This window comes from Cibotium barometz, chromosome 43, assembly GCF_041138505.1.
Source record: "Cibotium barometz isolate CiBa-2024 chromosome 43, ASM4113850v1, whole genome shotgun sequence".
Classification (NCBI taxonomy): Eukaryota; Viridiplantae; Streptophyta; class Polypodiopsida; order Cyatheales; family Cibotiaceae; genus Cibotium; species Cibotium barometz.
The window spans coordinates 21,698,117-21,724,129 of NC_141088.1; the positions used below are offsets into that span (position 1 = coordinate 21,698,117).

General features: G+C 44.5%; 1 protein-coding gene across 6 annotated transcripts in view; it reads left to right on the top strand.

Moving 5' to 3' along the window:
- Positions 1 to 1,459: 1,459 nt before the first annotated feature.
- Positions 1,460 to 26,013, top strand: part of LOC147613690 (E3 ubiquitin-protein ligase UPL3-like) — an 86,292-nt gene continuing 61,738 nt past the window's right edge. For 2 of the 6 annotated variants that reach the window (XM_086781655.1, XM_086781656.1), the window contains exons 1-5: positions 1,460 to 2,722; positions 2,864 to 2,974; positions 3,087 to 3,203; positions 3,286 to 3,465; positions 3,574 to 3,738. In XM_086781655.1, coding sequence (XP_086637781.1) covers positions 1,904 to 2,722; positions 2,864 to 2,974; positions 3,087 to 3,203; positions 3,286 to 3,465; positions 3,574 to 3,738 — 1,392 coding nt within the window. In that variant the 5' untranslated portion in view covers positions 1,460 to 1,903. The remainder of the gene's footprint in view (positions 2,723 to 2,863; positions 2,975 to 3,086; positions 3,204 to 3,285; positions 3,466 to 3,573; positions 3,739 to 26,013) is intronic. The other 4 variants (XM_086781658.1, XM_086781660.1, XM_086781659.1 and 1 more) reach the window with 4 other exon arrangements.

Below are 26,013 nucleotides of genomic sequence, written 5' to 3' on the forward strand. Positions count from 1 at the left end.
GATATATTGCTTAGGATAGATGTGGCAAGGAGATCATTTTCGTTCGTTTATGGTGATGGACAAGATATTGAAGGTAAATGTTTTAGACGTTTGCTATAATTTAGGTATTATAATATTCATGGCTGAATTGTAGACCCTCCATTTTGGGAAGGCCAAGCAACGGCTTCTCTAATTATCGAACTGTTAGAGAGCACTGGTGTTTTACGGTATATATACAAACTTTCTTTTTATGTAGCTTTTGTGTTTTGTTTGATTAATTTATATTTTTATGGAAACATTCATTTGCAGGGAATATATTTTTATGGAAACATTCATTTGCAGCGAATATCTTTACTTTTTAGAACCCAGATTATTGTTGGGTTTGTATGGTCGCTCGAGATAGTTTACGACGAGAATTTTGGGCTCCTAGGAATTTACAATCTACGATTGTGAAAGGTTGCATATCAACTTCACGTACGTGTAATGTTTGTGGATTATGAAAAGCCTGATAAGTTAGATTTTCGGTGCATAGGCACTGGACAATACGATTGTGAAAGGTTGCATATCAACTTCACGTACGTGTAATGTTTGTGGATTATGAAAAGCCTGATAAGTTAGATTTTCGGTGCATAGGCACTGGACAATACAGAATTTTTTGATTTGCTGTTTATAAGCCTATTCAAAATGCCGTTCACCTCAAATATTGATCCACCAAATGAGTTTTGTAAGCTTTTATCCTTATGCAACTTTTTTCTACGAGAGTTATATTTTCAATGCTAATATTTTATATGGCATACATTTTTCCAGATGGAGGCACGAGATATAGGCTACCAAGGAGAGATAATCTAGTTGTCCGAAGATTGTTTTGAGGTTGTGTTCATGTGTGTTAAGATACTCATCATTTTAATGGGTTTGTAATGCTAGAAGCTTCTATATGGATATATATGGCAATCACAATGTTTTTGTATATTAGTTTGGCAAGTTGAGGGCGATGTATACATATATGTATGAGTGTGACCAATATCTATGGATATTATGGGTGCGTGGGCATACACAGACACATATTTACATGTGTGTATGTGACATGCACACATACATTCATAGGCGCACACACACTTACACATATCTTCCAGTTGTGGCATGTATGGTTTTAATGGATTTCACGTACATGTACTCATACATACATGTACATACATACGTACATCTTTATGCGTGTTTGTGTGTAACTCGATGTGCCTAGCTTCTAAAAGGAAAGGAAGGGTGATTTTACACATATTTCTTTTGCATGTACCTAAATGCAAAATGCTTCTTGCCCATCGGAGACGGTTCGTGACACTAGTATAAAGAAGAGATAGAGATATAGAGATGTAGGAGTGACATGTGGCATGCCCAAGCTTGATCCAAAGCTTGTGAACCAAACCTAGGAGAAAATGCCCATGGCACTAAAATTTAATATATGGCATAGTGCATTTGCTAAGTTGCGTTTGTGAGTCTCTATGGTCGCGTTTTTCTACCCCTCTTTCTCATTGCACCTCTTAATTCTCTTTAAAATTCTTTTGACATGTGCCCCTTTTACCCCCTCCTTCATCCTCCTTTCTCTGTTCTCTTCCCCTTCTACATTGATCCCTCATGCTGGCCCCTTCCTGTTTGCGACCCTCCTTGCACCGACCTAGTAACGCCATAGCCGTAGCCAGTCCTCTTCACTCTTGGATCTCACACAGAAATCCATTTTATCGATCGGACCCAAATCAGGTATACTGTGCGTTTGATCCTGCATCAGATAGGGTTTTTGATGGTTCTGCGGATCACATAGTTAGGGGAAGAAGAAGAGGACGAGGAGAGTGCCATGGCGGGGCTACTGCAGCAGCAGCAGGAGTAGGCGAGAAGGCGAGAGGGGGGTTGTGCAAGGGCGGCCAGGTCTTTTATGGAAACTCGGAGCCGTAAGCGGGCGGAGGCCACAGGACAAAGGCCATCGCCCAACAACAACAACAACAACAGCAAAAGGGCTCGCCTTTCCGCCCCCCTCCCTCGCCCCCCCCTCCCCACCTGCAACCGACTACAGCCCATCGCCACTGTCTCCCGCTCCCAAGAGGTAAGCATGGATTCTCCCCCCCTCCCTTTTTCATCTTCTGCTTCCAAAACTGTGAAAAAAGAACTTGATAAAGACGACGATCAAGGCCGCAAACCCTCCTCCAGAATGGATAGAGAGAAGGAGACCGACAAAGGCAAGGAGAAAGAGCAGCGTGGTGGTGACCGAGAGAGACTGGCACCTGTCAGTGATGATGACCATAATGATGTAGAGGGCAACAGTAGCCTGCAGCATAATCTGGCCTCTGCCAGCAGTGCCCTCCATGGGCTCCTTAGGAAGCTTGGAGCAGGCCTGGATGATCTCCTCCCATCATCTAGCCCTCATCAGAGCAGCAAGCTTAAGAAAATCTTGTCCGGTTTGAGGGCAGATGGTGAAGAGGGGCGACAACTTGAGGCGCTCTCGCAGCTTTGCGAATTGCTCTCCATTGGAACGGAAGAATCCCTCAGTAGCTTCTCTGTTGATTCATTTGTACCAGTCCTGGTGGGCCTCTTAAACCACGAGTTCAACCCTGACATGATGCTACTAGCAGCACGGGCGCTTACACACCTTTGCGATGTGCTGCCGTCCTCATGTGCGGCTGTTGTACACTATGGTGCTGTGCCGTGCCTTTGTGCCCGCCTCCTGACTATTGAGTACATTGATCTGGCTGAGCAGGTATGAATAACCCTATGATAGTATATCCTGGTAGCTGATTGCCTGATGCTCATCTAAATCATGCTTTTCTAATGTCTTTGCAAGCTCTTTTATCAACAATTGCTCAGTTTTGATTAATAAATGTTTCTTTTCCTATTATAGTCTCTTCAAGCTCTTGATAAAATATCGCACGAGCATCCTACGGCGTGCCTACGAGCAGGAGCATTGCTTGCGGTTTTATCTTATCTTGACTTTTTCTCCACTGGAGTTCAGGTATAGAGCAAAGACACTAGCGTCGGCATTGCATGAAAAACACATTACAGAAAGGTTTGTTTGTTCCAATGCTTACATGCAGTACATGCCTTTTATTATGGAACTTTCATAGAGAGTTGCTGTCTCCACTGCGGCAAACATCTGCCGGCAATTGCCCTCGGATGCATCTGATTTTGTGATGGAGGCAGTCCCCATATTGACAAACCTTCTTCAGTACCAGGACTCGAAGGTGAGCTAAGGGATTTGCAGGTGGTATCAGCAATGCTTTATAACATGGCATATCCTTGAACATATTTTGTGATTTGGAACAGGTGGTCGAGCATGCATCAGTCTGTTTAACTCGCATAGCAGAGTCGTTTGCCTCCTCTTCAGAAAAGCTGGATATGCTCTGCTCGCATGGTCTGATTCCGCAAGCAGTACGCCTCGTCTCCGTGAGCACTTCCAGTGGTGGCATGGTCTCACAAACTTCTCTCAGCAGTTCAACATACACGGTATGTGACCACATACTCTTGAAACCTAATTAGATGAGAACTTTTGGTGGTCGTGTTTTTGGGTCGCTGTTTCCTCAGGGCTTCACTGATTCAGAAAAACAACTGTAGGGCTTGATACGACTGTTATCCACATGTGCAAGTGGTTCAGCAGTTGCTGCGGAGAGTCTTTTACTACTGAACATCAGCAGCATTCTTAAGGACATCCTGGCAGGATCTGGATTGGTTTCTAGCATTTCCATCTCACCTTCTTCTGTAAACAGGCCTCCAGAACAGGTAACTTAAAACTCCCTGGTCTTCAAGTTTCATCCTCTTCATAGGTCTTTATGGCTCTGCATTGCTCTATGCTGTTAAAAAATAACATGAGAAGTGTCCGTCTATTATAATCTTTTCTCTTAGTATGTCTCTATGTCTTTCCATGCCATTCAAATAGAGGCCTACACATCTTTCAATGACTCAGCGGAAAGGATCAGGTTTCTCTCATAATAAGCGAGTAGAATCTCATTGCACCATATGGCATGCTCCTTCAACTCTATGTAGTGCATATCACACTCCAATGCAAATGGGGGAGTGGCATCCTGCCATCTCTCCAAGTAGGAGCTCTCAACTAAAATCAAAGTTGGGCACAACATACATGGGAGATGAGGAGGAGGATGTGACATGGGGAAGCTGCAGATATGCCTATGTTTATTGGGGTTTCCCTTTTTGGAGTTGCCCTGTGCCTGCTGGGCTGGACAGGTGACTTTCATGCTGCTCTTAGGTCAAGTCCAGTTGCACTGCCAAGACATTTTTGGAACCACGCCTCTTATCAGCTCAAAGGTCATCCTTCAAGCCACGCACAAACTTCGAGTTGTTCTTGTCATCTACAACAAGAGTGCTACATCTCGAATTGGGCTGAGACCAGTGTTAATTTTGGGTTGGACGACCCAAGGTTAAGGTTAAGATGGTCCTGATCAGCTAGGCTGAGGGTTAAAAAGCTAAATCAAGATTAGGGTTAGGGGTATGCCAGGCATAGCTTTCTGGGGATGTCAGGTATGGCTGAGTTTGCCTTGCATCTCCGGAGGTTTGACAGAAACTCAATACGAAGGGCTTTGTGTGAATATATATGCTCTTATGTGTGTGTGTGGGGAGTGCGTGTGTGAGAGCATATCTTGATACAAAGTTCTACACCCACTATCGAACACTGATGACGTTAGTGGGAATGTCGTAGTATCTAGTCCATACTATGCATAATGGAGCTGATAGTTATATAGTCTTGTGTGTTGACTACCATGAGTATATAACATGTACATTCCTAACAGGTGAATTTGGGCATGTTCTTGGATTCATCTAGGTATGTGTATATATATGGCTTTCATAGGACCTTGCTGGTGTAATGTGGATGAGGTTTGGATTAGCTGTGGGTCAGGTTGAAAGTAGACCGGTGGCTAAAAAGGGAAATAAGCCCAAGTATAGGGTTGCAAAAATGATGGAGAGTTTGTGTGTAGAGAAGATGTCGATTCAGCTTGGAGAGAGGGAGGAAGAAGTCGGTGCATGCTCACCTAAGTGCCCACATCCACCCTTGCCTCTCGGGGAGGTCACCTCCCACTTACTGGGTGCCCATCCCACACTTCATGGCCACCAAGGTGCCCACCGGGTTGGTCCTTGGGCACTTTAATAAATTGTTCACCATAATTTTAATAAATTAAAACAAACTTTTGGGGCTTGTTTACATGCCACAAAGCATGTCACATTACAGGGCATTCACATAGTTCACAAGTAGGCATCCTAGGCCTGTGAACTAGACATTGGCAGCCACACGAAAATAGTTCACGTAAAACCAGCTTCAAACATGTGTGCATGTGCAACCTTGTTATGAACGAATCTCATGGTCATGGAACATGTAAAGCACTAGCATTTTTGGCACATTTCTCGCTCATCGGGAAGCATGGAATTGGGATCTTGGACACACGGATTATTACACTTTCCACGAAATGGGTACAAAAATTGGGATCCAGACACTCAGATCCACACATCGTTCTCAATATAGGTGGCATGAAGGTTGCTTGCCTTGCCCACCCCACCCCCTAGTAAAATGGCACGAGACATGAGAGAATCATTTGGGTGGCCAACTGGTGACATCCCCCTGGCTTCTAAATAGTCGTTTCCAACTAATAAAACATCGAGGTATACTTGAAGAAGTTGTGGATAGTTGGCAAAGTATTTTTCATCAATCCACTTTGCATGAGTATCAATAGGAAGACAGTTTTTGAATTTCACAAGGTATTGCTTGGAAAGCTTGTCGCCACCTAGCTTTCTCTTGTGAAATACTATCCTCTAGTTGAAGTATCTCTTCAAGCTCATCAATCTCTGGTGCTCTTCTGTGATAGGCTCTTGGGGATGTGGCCCCATGTACTTTCGCCAAATAAACTCACATGAAATGCATTGTGAATTCTCTAATTATTTGGTAATGTATACCTAAAAACAACTTCATTGATATGCTTGATCACCTTGAAGGGTCCATAATATTTGGTAGAAAGCTTATGGCATGCTCTCTCTTTCCTTGGCCTCTTGCGATGTCTTGCTTTCTCAAATTTTAGGAATACCCAATCATTCTTTTTAATGTCCATTTGCCTTCTATGCTTGTTGGCAACCTTTTTATGCTTACCTTCAGGCCTAGCAATGGCTGTCTGCACCTGTGCAAAGGCAACCGTAAGATCTCGAACATACACATCGGCATCAAATATCTCATCCTTGGTGCAGAGGATGGATGGCAAGATCACCTTGCCATAGACAATCTCAAACGGGGCCTTTCTAGTGGATGTGTGTACCGTGTTGTTGTAGGCAAACTCTACAATCAGTAGATACTTCTCCCATGCAGTCTTTTGATCTGCAACATAGCACTTGAGAAGATCTAACACAACTGAATTTGTAGCCTCAGTTTGGCTATCCGTTTGCAGGTAATAAGCCGATGAAAAATCCAATTTAGTACCCTCGTATCGAAGAGAGCTCTTCAAAAAAGGCTCGTAGTCTTGGGATCTCTATCCCCCACAATGGACTTCGGCATACCACGATGCTTAAACACTTGTGCAAGAAAGACCTTTACCATATGCTTGGGTTTAATGGTTTTCTTGACCGGCAGGAAATGGATTTGCTTGCTAAACTTGTCCACAATTGTCTATATAGCATCGTATTGATTCCTTGGCAAATCCATTATGAAGTCCGTAGTTATACTTTACCATGGTTGCGAGGAATAGGCAATGGTTGAAGCAAACCTAAAGCCTTTTGTCTATCAAATTTTACCCTAGACTTTGGTGGTTTGTTTTCCTTGTGAAATTAGCCCAAAGAAGGTAATGTTTCCAAATGTTTAAAGCATGAATTATAGCCAATAACTCTCTCTCATAAATGCCCAAAGAAATCTTGGCATCTTGCAAATGATGGCTCTTATAAGCTACGTCGTGTCCCTTTTGATTGAGGATAGTCCCAATACAATTTCCACATGCATCGCACTGCACACTAAAAAGTTTCCGGAATTATCAATGCCGATCCACTTATGGTAGCGTCCTTGAGATGGAAGAATGCATCCCTCTCATCTATTGTCTATTTGAACATTGCTTTCTTCTTTGTTAGCTCATGAAATGGCGAGGCGATCCAAGCAAAATGCCTTCTGAAATGCCAATATAGTATGAGCATAAACCAAGAAAGCACCACAATTCATGTATGGAAGTCAACTCTGGCCAAATACGAATTGCATCTACCTTGGTGGGATCCATCCTCATGCCATCTTTATATTCAATGTGTCCTAAGTAGTTTATCTCTGAAAGGAAGAACTCTCTTTTTGGCGTTTATGTAGGCATATGCTCACTTATGGTAGTGCTATGTGTGAACAAGGCTTAATCAAGGGCACTTTTTTCCATGTGGTTTTTTCCCTTGGACATCAAGTGTGAAAGGACACATAATTTTTTGTACTTCTATATTATATGGATGTGGCACACATGCAAGGGTTGACTTGCATTTTGTGGATACCACACTTTTGGCTCTCTCTCTCTCTCTCTCTCTCTCTCATTTCTCTGTGTGAGCTTCTCTACCCTGTACCTAACCCTAATGTGCAGGTTTGTGTGTGTGAGTGTGTGAGTCCAACAACCAATATTTAAGATCAGAGCTGGGAGCTGGCCCTGGAATAGTGCCTGTGGAGAATCTGCAGCAAACCCCACGAAAACCGTCCATTTCTGAGCTCTGGGGCGTTCACTGGTTTTCATCGCCCTGCTGTCGCCGCTGCCGCCCAGCTCCGCCGCCGCCTGTCCTCTGCTCGCTGTCATCGCCCAGCCGCGCTGACGTTTTTATTGCCCAGCGATCCACCGGCGCCCAGCCCAGTTGGCGCAGTCACTGCACAGAAGCCCGTCGCCGCCCAGCCCGGTCGGTTGCAATAGTGCGCAGGTCTCCGCCTCCGCCAGCTCTCCTGCGCGTCCTATGTTCCGTCGCCGCCGTCGGGCCCCTGGCGCCGCCCCGCCTCGTCAGCTGTGTGCACCCGTCTGCAGCTCTGCAGACCTCCTCGACACCTCCAGCTCTGCAGACCTCCGCCTGGCTGCCACGTGCATGCTGCAGCTCCAAGTGGTGCTTGAGCCTCGTATGGTGCTCTGTGCTCTGTGCTCCTCGACAATAGCTGCAGGCCTCTCGACTGTGTGCTCCACGCCCAGAACCTGCATCCTCACACGTGCTGCCAAAGGTATTCTTCCTGCACATTTTCTTCCAAATACAAATACAGATTTTGCAGCCATTCCAGTGCAGGTCATATGCAGATTTTGCAGACACTTCTATGCAATTCAAATTCAAAGGAAAATTACAGGTGCAATTTGGGGGATTTCTCAATTTAAGGCAAAATTGAAAATTGCAATTTGGGGGTTTTCAAAATGGAGGTCAAAATCAGCAAATTGAACCTCTTTCATTTGCAAAAATTTGGGGCTTTTGTGAAAATTGGCCAATTAGATGCACATTGAAGCGATTGGAGTGCATAAAAATTGGGGAGTTTCAGATTGAAGCATGTAATTGGGCATTACAGCTGCGATTTGTCGCGTATGTATACACATTGTGTGTAATTGGACAATTTGGTGTAGGTTTACACTTGCTTTAGTTTGCAGGCATACATTTGCACAGGACATTTGGTTGCCTGGCAGTGCACATTGGTGCTTGGTTTGCTTGCAAGTATATTTTGTTGACATGGCACAGTATGCTACAGGTGTATTTGGTGTGCTCACCGAGGAGGACAAGCTGGATGGATCTAACTACTCCCTCTGGAGTTTCATGATCCGTAATTTGCTGGTAGCCAAAGGCTTTGGGGCATCGTGTGTGGTGATGCACACGCCCACTTACCATACAGCCAGCCACGCCTCAAAGGGGAGGTGCTCAAAGAGCTCCTGATGTAGAACCTGCTCCCACACAAGAGCGCAGAAGAGATGGGACTCTAGAGATGCACAGGCCATGTCATTGATAGCCCTTTCAGTGAAAAGGACTATTATTCCGCACATTCATTCTTGCAAGACATCGAAGCTTGCATGGGACACATTGGAAGCAATGTATCAGGTACGCAACGAGGCAAGAGTTGCCTACTTGAAGAGGCAATTGGATCTTCTTTCTATGGATGAGGGTGACTCCATGGCAGATCATCTCACCAGAGTGAAAGATTTGCAGGAACAATTGCTCAACATTGATGAGGTTATCCCAGACATACAGTTGGTCACCAACACTCTTCATTCTTTACTGCCTTCCTACTTGGGCTTTCACACCTCTCTCAACCTCTCAATGAGAGGAGGTGCTGATCCCATCACTTTTGAAGAGCTCGTGGGTTTACTCTTGTAGGAAGAGCAAACAAGAGCAAACTTATCGAGCAACCGTGGTGGAGACAAGGCATTTACAGCCAAGGATAAGGGTAAAGCAAAGAGCTTTAGGCATGGGGGACAACAGTCTAGCAAGGCTGGTCATGGACAGCCCTCTTCTGGTGGTGAAAAGTCTGACAAAGGGGATGCAAACAAGCCCAAAAAGAAGGGAAAATGTCACTACTGCCATAAGCCTGGACACTACATCAGTGAATGTAGGAAGCGGATTGCAAAAGAGAAAAGGAAAGAAGCAAGCAATGCAGTAGCAGACTCTTCTGATGACAAAGCACAACAATCAGCTAATGTAATCCAGGAAGAGCACTTTTTTGGTCACATGCACTAGTGACACACCAAGTGCTTCAGACAGTGATATGTCTTGCATTGCATCTGACAGACAGAATGCATCATGGTATTTTGATAGTGTTGATTCAAGCCACATCACTTCATGCAAAGATGTATTTCAGCACTTGGTTTATGCTTCAAATGGTCGCACTGTATCATGTGCAGATCATACCACATATCCAGTAAAGGGAATTAGTAATGTTATATTTATTGCAGCCAATGGTGCCAATATATGTATGAAAAATGTATTGTATGTTCCAGGGATAAAGAAAAATCTACTCTCCGTCTCAGCCATAAACGACCAAGGTTTAAAGGTTGAATTTGAAGACGGGAAGTGTTTGGTAAAAGACCCATCAAAGGGTTATGAAATAGTCACTTCTGGAACACGATACAAAGGCTTGTATAAGCTGGACAGCTATGACAAGCGCACTTATGATGTAAATACAGTGGCTGCCCACACTCCTGCTATGCATGATGCAGAGCTATGGCATGCTCGTTTTGGGCATGTAAATTTTCAAAGTTTGATGCTTTTGCAGAAGCATCATATGGTTGATAATATGCTGCCTCTTGAGTCTCCACCAAGACATGTATGTGGGGTGTATTTTGGGAAAGATGCAACGAAAACCATTCCCCAAAGATGGAGCTGTTAGAGCTAAAAGTAAATTACAGCTCATACATAGTGATGTATGTGGTCCAATGCGGACACCATCCATAGGGGGGCATCTTTACTTAGTCACATTCATTGATGACTACTCTAGGTTTGCTTGGGCTTACCCCTTGAAAGCGAAAGCAGATGTGTTTACATGCTTTCGACACTTTGTAGCAATGGCTGAAAATATGTGTGGATGTAAAGTCCAAACACTCCGCTCAGATAGAGGTGGAGAATACATGTCAAATGCATTCAAGGATTATATGCTTCAAAAGGGCATCAAACACCAATGTACTGTGCCTTTTACATCGCAGCAGAATGGTGTAGCTGAAAGGAAAAATAGATCTCTCATGGAGATGGCAAGATGCATGGTGAAAGCACAAAAGTTGCCTCACAAATTTTGGATGGAAGCTATAATGTGTGCAACTCATGTGTTGAACAGGTGTCCAACAAAAGCTTTGAAAACCATAACACCATTTGAGGCTTGGTATAGCCGAAAGCCAACAGTGGATTATATGCGTACATTTGGGTGTTTGGCATTTGGATTATATGCACAACTCCGAACAAAGCTAGATGACAATGCAATTAAATGCATTTTTGTGGACTACAGCAATGAGAGCAAAGGATACCGTCTTTATAATCCAACTACACGAAGGATTTTTGTCAGTAGAGATGTGGTATTTGCTGAAAATTCAGAACAGCCCATGTACAGCTTGTATAAAAGCAATGATGTAGGCATACAGGACATGTTTGATGCACTTTTACCCATTGCAATTAGGCGGGATTCAGATCAGCCAGGCCCAACACAAGAAAATCCTCATGTAGAACATGTGGAACAACCAGCCATTCAGCCCCCTTCTATGGAAGAAGTGGAAGATCTTGTCAGGGAAGAGCACACAGCCATAGACACAGCCAAGTCAGTGCCAAGATGGTTGCTGAAAACTTTGCAAGAAAGCAAACTTACAGCTCCACAGGTAGACAAGGGCTAGTTCCAGCCATGCTTTGAATATACGTCGTGGGGAGTCTGCATTAGCAATGGGTGGTCTCTTTGATTCAGAAGAGCCTTCTTCTTATGAAGAAGCACATGAGAATGAGCATTGGTCGCAAGCTATGCAAGCTGAAATTTCTTCTATCATGAAGAACAATACATGGGATCTTGTGGAATTGCCTGAAGGCAAGCATGTCATTGGAACAAAGTGGGTGTACAAAGTCAAAAGAAAGTCTGATGGTACTATTGATAGGTACAAAGCAAGACTTGTGGCTAAAGGCTACTCCCAGAAAAAAGGAATAGATTATGAAGAGACTTTTGCTCCTACTTCGAGAATGGCCACAATAAGATCAATGATTGCATTGGTTGCACATAAAGGATGGAAAGTGCATCAATTGGACATCAAAACTGCATTCTTAAATGGGGATTTACAGGAGAAAGTATATGTCATGGCCCTGTGAAAATGGAACAGCACAAGTGTGGGCATGGTGGTTGCAGAGTCAGAATATTGAATGATTCACATGGGGGGTGCCCGGACAGAGTTAATGATGTGTGGACATCCCTAGGTGTGAAGGGGGGGAACTAGAACATTAAACTTTTAATGTTTATTAAAGTTTCCCCTAGGCCTTAGTGGCCCCTAGGGACTTTTAAAGTTTGGGGCCCTAGGATTATTATGGGGAGGAGGCCACTCCACTTTTGGAGTGTGTGCTTCTCTCTCCTCTCCTTCTCTCTAGCTTTTGGGAAAAAGAGTCGTGGAGCAAACTTGCTTGCTCTCATGCGTGGAAAAGCAGGAAGAGGAAGAGTCGATTGAGAAGGTGTGCTGTTGTTGATTTCTGTGTGCAAACCAGCCGTACAGCACTGTACGGACAGGCTGTTGCAGGTACATGTTTTGGTACAGGCGGCGCACAGGAACTGCTGCGTGTACATGTGCTGCTGCAGGCGGCTGTAGCAGGCGACTGTCACAGAGGCTGCTGGTTCATGTACAGGTCGTACAGTACTGTACGACTGCCGTACAGTGTACGGACAGGACTGACACAGGCTGCGCTGGACAGGTTTTGGACAGACTGACTGCGCAGGTTCAGGCGAGTACAGGTGCTGGCTGCAGGCGGCGTTTGCAAGGACAACTCCTGGCACGTATCCCGAGGTAGTACAGACGGGTACGGGGCTATTTTTCAAGACTGTACAATCAAAGACAACATAGAAGTGGACACAAGGAGGAGGGTACAGACAAGTACGTACATGCGTGTGAAGTAGGGTTGTGGAAACAAGTGCCTGCAAGTTCAGATTGGTACCGTTGCTTCCTCCAGTGCAAATACACGGGCTGATTTTGGTAAGCTCCGCATCTGTTCATCTATCTCTCTCTCTACTGCTTGATGTCTATTGCAGATTGGAGTTATCTAGCCCCTTGTGAGAGGAGGGGTATGGCAGATTGACAAGGGTTGAGACAGAGTTTGGACAGTACATGTATGTATGAGTTGAGATGTTGAATCATGTACTTGAGTTATGCCAGATGTATGCTCATGGCTGCCCTGCTTAGTGGTCTTGGCTGATCAGAGGGAGGCACAGTGTGTTATTTTGAGACACAGATCTGTGTGCATAGATCCTCTGTGCTAAGAGGTATTGTGGGCAATCAGATTGGACATACAGGTGTAATCTCTTGGTTGATTTTTGTTGTACTCAGCCATTCATATTTTTTTTGGAATTGAATAAAGAAATACCGCAAGGGGCGCCAAGCTTTGGGGCCAACAGGTGTCGCCTTGTTTTCAGATTTTTTGGCACTCTAGCCCCAATCTTTTCTGTTTTCATATCTAGACTACAAGTGGACGGGTGACTGCTAGTCTACCGCACTCGGGTTTCTATCAGAGGCCGGTTTCAAGGTTCCGTTGTTGCCGGGACCAATCATCAACTTTCTGAAGGGGGTGAGCTCGTGGTTGCTTTGAAGAAAGCCATCGCTGAAAATTCAGCAAACATGTCTGATACAAAGGATGAGTACTTCTATCATGAAGAGGAAGAGCAAGAGACTTCTCCTGAGAGAGAGGTATCTGAGGATATTCATGCAGGAGAACAGGCTGCAGATGTTGAGCCTTATGAGGATGTAACAGAGCCAGAAGATGTGCTTGGTAAAGAGGATGATGATGCTCGGTTCAAAGATCGCTTGGCTAGTGTTATGGATGTATTTACTTAATTGGCCAGCTTTGAGGACCGTGCATGATGTACGCAGTTTTCTAGGATTGTGTTCCTATTACAGGTGATACATACGGCACTTTGCTGAAATTGCTTCGCCTCTTCATGCTTTGACGAAGAAGGCAACTCCGTTTAGATGGGCTGATCGGGAAATTACAGCATTCAAAAAGCTCAAAGAAAAGCTTACTTCGGATCCACTATTGGAGTTACCGGACCTCCGAAAGGCTTTTGTTGTCTAGTGTGATGCATGTGGAAGTAGCATTGGTGCAGTTCTCATGCAAGAGGGACATGTCATAGCCTATGAGAGTAGAGTTCTGCAAGATGCTGAGAAGCATTTACAGGTTTATGAGAAAGAGATGTTGGCTGTAATTCACGCTCTTTCTACATGGAAACATTACTTGCTTGGGGTTGATTTCACTGTGCAGACAGATCATCAGACCTTGCGTTATTTCCTCACGCAAACTAAGCTTTCAGAGAAGCATATGCGTTGGGCAAACTTTTTGTCAATGTTTCACTTTGAGATTGTGCATGTGGAAGGCAAAAAGAATGTAGTGGCAGATGCTTTGTCACGCAAGCCACAGGTCTCTGCAGTTTCACTTGCTTATCATCATGAGCTTGATGAAATGAAAGACCAGTATGCCCATGATGAGGACTTTGAAAGGTTATATGATCAGATGTCTGAGGGTCAGCGGCATGAGCACTATACTCTCAGAGATGGGTTTTTATTGATGCATGGCAGACTGTGTGTTACCAGGCCATTGCGACTCAAGGTTATGATTGAAAGTCATGCTCCACCGTATGCAGGTCATAGAGGTATTGACGCCACGGTCAAAGCAGTGGAGACTTTCTTTTATTGGCCAACCTTGAGAAGAGATGTTGATGCCTTTGTGAGGCAATGCATCGTATGTCAGAAGGTAAAGTTTGACCGTCTAAAGACACCAGGGTTATTACAGCCTTTACCTATTCCAGATAGACCTTGGGAGAGCATTGCCATGGATTTTATATTTGATCTTCCACGGACACAAACGGGAAATGATGGCATCTGGACTATCATATGCAGGTTCAGTAAGCAGGCTCATTTCATTCCCGTGCGTAAGACGATCAAAGTGGATCATATGGTGAAGTTGTTCATGGCGAACGTCTTCAAGTATCATGGTTTGCCTACGTCTATCATTAGTGACCGTGATCCACGAATGACGAGTTTGTTCTGGAGAGGGTTGTTTGACAACATGGGTACAACTCTCAAGTTTTCATCGTCATTTCATCCACAGACAGATGGTCAGTCAGAAGAGGCTAACTCTACAGTGTTGGATCTTCTCAAGTGTTACGTGTCAGAGCACAAGCAACAATGGGAAAAGTATCTTGCTTTGGTGGAGTTTGCATATAACAACATTGTACATACCTCGACAGGCAAGGCGCCTTTTGAGATTGTGGAAGAAGGTACCACCCATTTTGCATACAAAGGATAAGATCTTTGAGGCTGATCAGTATGTGGAAAGTTTGGATGAAGCTTATCGGAGAGTTAAGTTGGCCCTCCAGAAAACTCAGCAGAAGCAAAAGAAAGCCGCAGACCGTCTCACAGACGTGATTTACAGTTTGCATTGGGTGATTGGGTTCTTTTGCGCTTTGAAAAGGCTAGACTCAAGAAGATGAAGGGTAAAGAGCGCTTATTCCCTAAGTTGAGCATGCGATATTATGGGCCTTTTCAGGTTTTGGAAAAGATTGGTGAGGTAACCTATCGTTTGAAGTTACCAGATCACTGGAGGATTCACAATGCTTTTCACGTGAGTCTCCTTAGACCTTTCCGTGGGGACGTGCCTGAGGATGTATCAGATGAGGCTCAGCCGGAAGTTGAGGAACTTGATGAGGTTCTGATTCCAGAGCAGATACTGGCACATAAAGAAAGGAAGGTACGAGGTAAAGTTTCCTGTCGCTATCTTGTGAAGTTCAAGAACTATTCACCGATGGATGCGAAGTGGATGGAGGAAGGTGACTTAACAGATTCACCTCAGGTTTCGCAGCTTTATCTCGATGCCTTTGAGTTAGAGCCGACTCTTGTTGTGGCTCATTCAGGTTCAGCAGAGCATGGGTCTGGAGCATTACCTGATGCTCAAGAGGGGGGTAGCACCTCCACTCCCTTGATACAGATAGGCTCAGATGACATCTAGAGGTCGCTTGGTGCAGTTTTTAATCTCACCCGAAGGTACTGAGGCTGACATTACATCTGTTTATGGGACTTCTATGATGTATGTGTACTAGTCACATCGAATTTTGTGGATATGTATGGTTCACAGTGGTATACAACTTGGACTATTACTACGCCATTGGTTTGCAGTGAGTGATGTTACATGTGCATGGCTTAGAGAGATTGGGACGCTGATCTTGCCATACTGTATATTTCACTTTGGATATTTTGCCGCATCACCAGAATGCAATCGAGGACGCTTGCCATTTTTCAAGAGGGGGGTATGTCATGGCTTTGTGAAAATGGAACAGCACAAGTGTGGGCATGGTGGTTGCAGAGTCAGAATATTGAATGATTCACATGGGGGGTGCCCGGACAGAGTTAATGATGTGTGGACATCCCTAGGTGTGAAGGGGGGGAACTAGAACATTAAACTTTTAATGTTTATTAAAGTTTCCCCTAGGCCTTAGTGGCCCCTAGGGACTTTTAAAGTTTGGGGCCCTAGGATTATTATGACTCCACTTTTGGAGTGTGTGCTTCTCTCTCCTCTCCCTCTCTCTAGCTTTTGGGAAAAAGAGTCGTGGAGCAAACTTGCTTGCTCTCATGCGTGGAAAAGCAGGAAGAGGAAGAGTCGATTGAGAAGGTGTGCTGTTGCTGATTTCTGTGTGCAAACCAACCGTATAGCACTGTACGGACAGGCTGTTGCAGGTACATGTTCTGGTACAGGCGGCGCACAGGAACTGCTGCGTGTTCATCTGCTGCTGCAGGCGGCTGTAGCAGCAGACTGTCACAGAGGCTGCTGGTTCAGGTACAGGTCGTACAGTATTGTACGACTGCCGTACAGTGTACGGACAGGACTGACACAGGCTGCGCTGGACAGGTTCTGGACAGACTGACTGCGCAAGTTCAGACGAGTACAGGTGCTGGCTGCAGGCGGCGTTTGCAAGGACAACTCTTGGCACGTATCCCGAGGTAGTACAGACGGGTACGGGGCTGTTTTTCAGGACTGTACAATTAAAGACAGCATAGAAGTGGACACAAGGGAGAGGGTACAGACAAGTACGTACATGCGTGTGAAGTAGGGTTGTGGAAACAAGTGCCTGCAAGTTCAGATTGGTACCGTTGCTTCCTCCAGTGCAAATACACGGGCTGATTTTGGTAAGCTCCGCATCTGTTCATCTATCTCTTTCTCTACTGCTTGATGTCTGTTGCAGATTGGAGTTATCTGGCCCCTTGTGAGAGGAGGGGTATGGCAGATTGACAAGGGTTGAGACAGAGTTTGGACAGTACATGTATGTATGAGCTGAGATGTTGAATCATGTACTTGAGTTATGCCAGATGTATGCTCATGGCTGCCCTGCTTAGTGGTCTTGGCTGATCAGAGGGAGGCACAGTGTGTTATTTTGAGACAGATCTGTGTGCATAGATCCTCTGTGCTAAGAGGTATTGTGGGCAATCAGATTGGACATACAGGTGTAATCTCTTGGCTGATTTTTGTTGTACTCAGCCATTCATATTTTTTTTGGAATTGAATAAAGAAATACCGCAAGGGGCGCCAAGCTTTGGGGCCAACAGGTGTCGCCTTGTTTTCAGATTTGGGCACTCTAGCCCCAATCTTTTCTATTTTCATATCTAGACTACAAGTGGACGGGTGACTGCTAGTCTACCGCACTCTGGTTTCTATCAGAGGCCGGTTTCAGTATATGTAAATCAGCCCATTGGTTTCGTAGTTCCTGGTGAGGAACATAAAGTATGCAGGTTACACAAAGCATGGGTTAAAGCAAGCTCCAACAGCGTGGTATGATAAGATACATGCTCATCTAACCAGCCAAGGTTATGAGAATAGTGCAGCTGAAAGCACATTGTATGTGAAGAAAACCGATGCCGATATTCTCATAGTCATCTTGTATGTAGATGATATGCTCATTACAGGTACCAGCAAAGCACAAATTTCATATTTGAAAGCTGATTTGAAAGCTGAATTTGATATGTCAGATTTGGGGCCTTTACACTACTATCTCGGCATACAGTTTTATGCATACAGATGATGGCATTGTTATGCAGCAAACTAAGTACATAAAAAGTTTGCTAAAAAGGTTTCACATGGATGAATGTAAGCCCATTTCTACTCCGGTAGAACCAGGTGTACGGCTTACTATGCATGATATTGGAGAACCTTTTGAGGCCGGCATTTACAGCCAGGCAGTGGGATGCCTCATTTACTTGTGTAACACGAGGCCAGACATATCTTTTGGGGTGTCTTTGTTGAGCAAATTCATGCACAGCCCAGGCACAAAGCATTGGCAAGCAGTCAAACGCATTTTTCGTTATCTTAAGGGTACCCTAGATCTTGGTTTGTTCTATCTCGGGGGGGGCAGTAAAACCGGTCTATGGACACATAAAGCGGTAATTCATTCACAAATAACCTGGACTTACTCAGACACACAATCACAGAATCCTCGCTCCCTCGCTCAACAACACATTGGCCCCGAAGTCCGGCGCCCCTTGCGGTATTTCTTTATTGTTAAAAGGTTGGAAATTACAAAGCACAAGTGCAACAAAGCACTCTACTTGCATCAGCTGAGTTTTACAAATTCTGGGAGAAATTTGCCAGCATAACTGCACTAAAACTGTTCCATAACATCTCAGAATGAGTCCCAACTGACAGGCTCACTTCCATAGGCATCAGACTACCCAATGGAGTCCAAAACATTACAATTCAGCTTGCTGTAATTTTCTGCACAGACCTGTTTTCAGCTCTGTTTTCAGCCCAAAATAACCCTTGTACTGTCCTGGAGGACTTTAGCAAAGTCCTACTGCATTTTGGCATCAATCGGGCAACATAACAGCCCAAAAACAGCACTTAAACAGTGCTGAAACAGCATTGTATTGAAGAGGTTATTACCCTCTTCCGTCCCTGCTTTGGTGTAGGAACTAACTACACCGGTTCCTGTTCAAGGAGGCAACTAGCCTTTGCATAAAAGCATGAAATTCACACAACTGTACCTGATTTTATCTGATGAGAGCATTTCCATAGTCTGCAAGAGAGAGAAAGAGAGAGAGAGGCTGTGGGGAGCAAGCTCAACCCTCAATTCATGAGTTGTAGGGCAAGGGAGTGCACCACAAATGCTGGTTTTCCTGCAACAAAACCACACGATGGCTGCAAATGAGTCTCCTTTTTCCAAATTCCCACGCTTCCCTCTTCTCTATGAGGAAAATGCACCAAAATTTGACGCTTGGCACATTTTTAAGCCTTTTCCACATGCAATCTTCCAGGCTAAAAATCTCCTGACTGATTCACATTCTCACAACAGTCCTTTGTCAGCTTTTGGTCCCCTTGACATTCCGCCAAACTGACGCGAGCACTTTTCAATTCCGACACTGCCAAAAATAAGCTGACCATCTTTGACCACTATGGTCACTTCAGAATTTGCTTAGAATTCAAGATACATTCACATTTCGGTGGTGGCCACTTACTAGTGTAAACCGGCCTATACCCTCATTCAGTGGCCATGTCCTGGACACTGTCATTCATCTTTTAGTGCAGTTCTCAGGCTTAGCCAACCACTGGTCCAAAGTCCCACTGGCTGACCCATTCTGACATTGCAATGGCCCAAGCCCTTCCAAGAGATCCCGGGGGAAAACAACAGCAACCAAAGAGAAAGAAAAGAAAACTATATATTTATAAAGAAATGTAAATAAAGAAAACAACTGCAAAAAGTTTCACCTCCTGGTGACATACCTCCCTCTTGAAAGAAGCAAGCGACCTCGATTGCAAGTCCACATGCAAACGGATAACACAGGACGATCACAAGATTCCCCAGGTGATTAGTGTCATCGCATGTATCTCCTGCCAACGGATGACACGGGGCGATGATAGGAATTCCCCACTACCATTTGTGCCATCGCAGGTTCAAGCCTTTCAAATACATGTTTCTGGATGCAACACAGGGCGATAGCATATATCTTGTACTATTAGTGTCACAACATGTAAATCATTCATTTGAAGCGTAACAGATACAGTTTCAAAGCACTGAAAGTTCATTCATTGATTAAGTCATTGACAACAAACGTCAAAACTGTACATTGCCAAACATATAATACAAATGTACAGGTCATTCAGAATTTAGGTTCAAAAAGCAGAAATAACTGGGACAGACTCTCCTTTCAGCTTCACATCCAGAACATGAGTCTTGTCCCTATGTACAATTGTGATTTTCCTGTTGAAAGCATCCAACACTGCATGTTTCCTATGACACCATGGAATTCCCAATAGGACATCACATCCTTCCAAGGGCATGATAAGAAACTCCTCTGTGTCGACATAACTCTGTATATGCATGTGAAGTTTGCCAAGTATGGGAGTGACAGGAACTGAATGCCCAGGGCATGCCAAATCAGCCTGTCCAACTGGTCCCATCTCTTCAGCACGAATTCCTAACTTGGCTGCCAATGCTGGTGAAATAAAGTTGGCTCGAGCACCAGGGTCAAAGAAAATCAGCACTGTAGCATCTCTGATTTTACCCCATGCTCTGCACAATTCTGTCGCATCATCACATGGCTGGTCACCAACCATGTCAGGTATCAATCCTGCACTCGGCATTGTCTTCTTCTTGGGTGGCCCTTGTTTATCCTCCGCATCTTTTGGTGGCTGTTGTGGACATTTTGCAGCCATATGCCCTTTCTGTTCACAGATGAAACATTTCCTAGCTTGCATCAATGCCTTTCTCTCTTCAAATGACTTGCCATATAGTGGCCTCTTCTGTCCTTTGTCTTGAGGTTCCTTCTTCACTGTGCTCTTAAAGCCACGTGAACCTCCCTGTAGCAATGCATTAGCCATGTTTGCATTCTCAATGAGCTGAATCATATTAGAAACATTGGTCTTAATGCAATAATTCCTGATTTCTTTGGGCAAACCACAGCAATACTTCTCTATTTGCTCTGACAATGGCACTGTCCTGTAGGAAGTTACTGGCAAGAGTGCATCCCAAAACTTCTTATTATACTCTTCCAAATTTACACAGTTGGCTGCATCAAGTTTGTGCCATGCTGTCATAACATCCACTTCAAAAGTATTTGTAAGCCAGGCAAAAGAGAACTGCTGCTTAAACTGAACCCATGTAGCAGGTGCTTGTCCTTGCATCAGCAGTGAGGTCCACCACTGCAATGCATTACCTTTTAAGAAAGTAGCAGCCTTCCGCACCTTAGAAGACTCTGTAAAGTTACCCCCAGTATATGCTGCATCAAACTGCTGAATGAAAGTCAGCGCTTTCAATTTGTCCCGCATCCCACTGAAAGTCTCAAACTTTATTGCTTGACCTCCTTCTTTATAATCCGTTTGCACCTTTTCTGCATCAGTCCTTACTGCTCTTTGTCCACTAGGTTGAGAAAATTCAGCCACACTGACAGGTGCTGCGGGCCCCAAAATTGGACTAATATAAGTTTGAAATCCGGGCTGCACACCTATATTGGCATAAAGAGGGTTCACAGCTTCCATAGGCATCATTCCTGGTGACCCTCTTGACATCAGTTCTAGCAAAACTGTAGGCGGCCTAGCCATGGCCTGGAAAACAGACCCACCACCAAAATAGCCAGGCTGGGAAGCAACGAATTGAGGAATGGTCGGCATGACCCTTTGCACATTACTGCCCTGGCCATTAAATGCCTGTACCTGTGCTTGGGTAACATGTTGCACTGGATCAGCTAGTATGACAGGTGCGTGCTCAACATGCTCTACCCTCATTTGCAACTGTTCTTGTGCCCTCTCTACTGCATGCTGGGATGCTTCAGCCTGGGAATCCCCTGTACGTGACTGCAAAAATTTCTTCATTCTGGGATTCTTAACTAGCTGCTGAAAAGTTCCAAGCATGCTAAGAAGCTGTGCCTGAAACAAATCCTCCTGTTCCTGTTCTTCCTCTAACAAGGCTGGTTGTACTACTGGCTCCGTCCGAGCAGAGGCTGACACCTGGGCACCTGTCTCTATACGCTGTCTGCGAGTAGAAGAGGAACTCTCTTCGGCAGGGAGCTTGCCTTTCCCTTTGTCTGTCATACTGTCAACTGAAAGTTTAAGGGAACCTGTATCCAAAGAAAGAGACCATACTCTTTCTCACCTGTAATCAGTTGTACCTCACTATGTGTGTCTCCTGTTCACCCAATCCAATCCGTGTCCGGGCTCTTGCAGAAAAGAGGACCCAATCCCGGCAATGGAACCATAAAACCGGTCTATGGACACATAAAGCGGTAATTCATTCACAAATAACCTGGACTTACTCAGACACACAATCACAGAATCCTCGCTCCCTCGCTCAACAACACATTGGCCCCGAAGTCCGGCGCCCCTTGCGGTATTTCTTTATTGTTAAAAGGTTGTAAATAACAAAGCACAAGTGCAACAAAGCACTCTACTTGCATCAACTGAGTTTTACAAATTCTGGGAGAAATTTGCCAGCATAACTGCACTAAAACTGTTCCATAACATCTCAGAATGAGTCCCAACTGACAGGCTCACTTCCATAGGCATCAGACTACTCCAATGGAGTCCAAAACATCACAATTCAGCTTGCTGTAGTGCACCACAAATGCTGGTTTTCCTGCAACAAAACCACACGATGGCTGCAAATGAGTCTCCTTTTTCCAAATTCCCACGCTTCCCTCTTCTCTATGAGGAAAATGCACCAAAATTTGACGCTTGGCACATTTTTAAGCCTTTTCCACATGCAATCTTCCAGGCTAAAAATCTCCTGACTGATTCACATTCTCACAACAGTCCTTTGTCAGCTTTTGGTCCCCTTGACATTCCGCCAAACTGACGCGAACACTTTTCAATTCCGACACTGCCAAAAATAGCAGTTTCCTAGATTTTAGGGATGATGTCATCTGCATTCCTTCTGGTCTCCTGACCATCTTTGACCACTATGGTCACTTCAGAATTTGCTTAGAATTCAAGATACATTCACATTTCGGTGGCGGCTACTTACTAGTGTAAACCGGCCTATACTCTCATTCAGTGGCCATGTCCTGGACACTGTCATTCATCTTTCAGTGCAGTTCTCAGGCTTAGCCAACCACTGGTCCAAAGTCCCACTGGCTGACCCATTCTGACATTGCAATGGCCCAAGCCCTTCCAAGAGATCCCGGGGAAAACAACAGCAACCAAAGAGAAAGAAAAGAAAACTATATATTTATAAAGAAATGTAAATAAAGAAAACAACTGCAAAAAGTTTCACCTCCTGGTGACAGGCAGCTTGCAGCTTTATGCATACCGTGATTCAGATTGGGCTGGTGATTATGATACCAGGCAATCCACCAGTGGGAATTGTTTTTTTCTTGGCAGTTCATGCATATCTTGGTTGAGTAAAAAGCAACCCATTGTTGCTACATCTACTTGTGAGGCTGAGTACAGGGCAGTCTTTACAGCTACAATAGATTGCGTATGGTTGAGGAGACTATTGGCTGATCTTCGTGAGTGTCAGTAGACACCGACCACCATTCTCACTAATAGCCAGAGTGCTATGGCCGTGGCACGAAATCCAGTATTTCATGCACGTACCAAGCACATAGAGATTCATTATCACTATGTCACAGAGAGGCTACATGCAGGGGAGATGAGTTTATCTTATTGCCCTACACAAGATAATGTTGCAGATCTATTCACAAAGACTTTACCTCAAGAAAAGTTTGAAGCTTTCCGCAAAGCTTTGGGCTTACTCTCATACAGAGAGTGATCTGCTACCTTGTACAGGTTCACACTTCCACTACAGGGGGGATTTGTAGGCATATGCTCACTTATGGTAGTGCTATGTGTGAACAGGGCTTAACCAAGGGCACTTTTTCCCATGTGGTTTTTCCCCTTGGACATCAAGTGTGAAAGGACACTTATAATATTTTGTACTTCTATATTATATGGATGTGGCACACATGCAAGGGTTGACTTGCATTTTGTGGATACCACACTTTTGGCTCTCTCTCTCTCTCTCTCTCATTTTTGTGTGTGAGCTTCTCTACCCTGCACCTAACCCTAATGTGCAGGTTTGTGTGTGTGTGAGTGTGTGAGTCCAACACCCAACAGTTTATAAAGAGCTTATGCAAGCTTTCTAAAAATGATCGCTAATGAGCCTTTTGCTCTTGTCCACTCTTGGAGAATACCAATATATTTTTAAACATGCCTATGAAGTTTCGATGCTCTTGGAAAATGCGATCCATCATTCAGTCGAATGTTGCCGGGGCATTTGTGAGACCAAACGGTATAATCAACTACTCATAAAGTCCAAATGTTGTACGGAACATCGTTTTATGTACATCTTGTGGTATCACATGTACTTCGTGATACCTACTCTTCAAATCTATGCGGCTAAAACATGTCTACCCATCAAGCTTATCAAGAATGTCATCCATGCGTGGAATCAGAAAATGATCTCGATAGTAAGCTTGTTCAATTCTCGATAATCAACATACATACGGAATGCCCCATCCTCCTTTTGTACGTGAGTACAGGAGAGCAAAATGTCATGTGCTCACACATGTACATGCTTCTCACAGAGGCTAACCCCAAGGAGGCAACAAGATAAAGAAGAGAAGATCAGAACAGAACCAGATTTTTGGAGCATTTTCTGTGGAGTATCTTGTGGAGGGACACATCATTGTGTGAATTATTTGTCCAGGAGCTGGCCGACCAGCAGTCCAGTCCATGGGATATTCTCCAACCTATAAAAGGCAAGTTTGCTCATTGTTTTAATCATTCAGCCCCTTGTTGGCTGGGTCATAGAACTAGGAGTTTGTTTAGGTATTTTACTACCTTTTCAAGGCAGTCCATGGCTGCAAGGATTTATGTACCTTTTTGTACCATATGAATATACTGAATTTTCAGCCATCTCTCTCTCTCTCTACTTTCTCTTCTGTCTGCGTTTTTGCATCAGCATGTTCTAAGTGGTGTTTAGGGCTGAAAGAAGACTCTCGGAGCTTCCGCATGTAACATTGGTATCAGAGCATCAGGCTCAGCAAGGCTAAATCCTGATTCAGTCCCATATGAAGGTGTACAGGTCCAAGGTACAGGAAAGTGCACAGGTACGAAGCCCAAGGCAAGGAACACAGGACCGAGAAGAGCTCCCAAGAGGTTGGTTGGTGGTGTTCCACATAGCCCAAAGGGGACATGTGTGATTTCTGTTAATGGCATCCATTTCTGCCTCCATTACAAGCCGCCACTTAGGAATTTGCAAGGCCTCCTTTGGTGTAGAAGGCTCCACATGATGCATGAAGGAAGTCATCAATGCAAAATTAATTGTAAGCATGCCAACACTCAGGGGTTGTAATCTGGCAGATCTCAATCCGGATAAAGCAATCCCAGGCTAATAAATGGTTGGAGAAGGGACTTGAGAATCCCACAATGTAGAGTGAAGCCACCGCAGAGGGACAGAGGTACTCGATAGAGGCGGAGGAGAGGTAAGAACCAATGGTAGAAGGAAGGCGAGGACTTCTCGGAGACATTTGCTCCCACCGCCAGGTATACCACCATTCGCACTATTCTCGCCATTCTTGCTCACTTCTCTTGGCCCATCTTTCAGATGGATGTCAAGTCCGTCTTCTCAACAGGGATCTTCAGGAGGAAATATATGTTGAACAACCTCCTTAGCTTCATTCGCGACGATCTTGAGGACCATGTCTATCTTCTGCGGAAAGCTCTTTATGGCTTTAAACAGGCTTCGAGGGCATGGTACCAAAAGATTGATGCTTTTTTTTTTCTCTCATTCCTTTGAGAGAACTCCTACGGACAGTAACCTTTACGTTTTGATAGAGGAGGATCACATTGTGATTATCATTTTGTAGGTCGATGATCTCATTCTCACCGGATCCGATCCCGACCGCATTATTATGATTATGGATCTTCCGAGTCATATCTTTGAGATGACCAATCTTGGTCTACCTCACTACTTCCTTTCTTGACATGGAGGTCTGGCAGTGCCCACAAGTGATATTTCTCTCTCAACAAAAGTAAGCTTCTCAGATTTTGGAGAGGTTTGGTATGAAGGACTGTCGCTCTTTATCTTGCCCTATGGACCCAAATTAGAAGTTTAGTAAAAACGATGACTCTTCACCCTACCATGATCCTACTTAATACAGAGAGCTTGTCGGCTCGCTTATTTATCTCACTATTACTAGGCTTGATCTTGCTTACAACGTTAGTATCCTAAGTCAGTTTCTTTCAGCACCACATACTTCTCATTGGGAGGCTGCTCAGATATATATAGGACACCTTGACACATGGGATTGCATATTGCTCTAGTCTTGATTTGGTTGGATATTCATATTCTGATTCGGCAGGTGTTCTAGATACCCGGAGGTCTACTATGGGCTA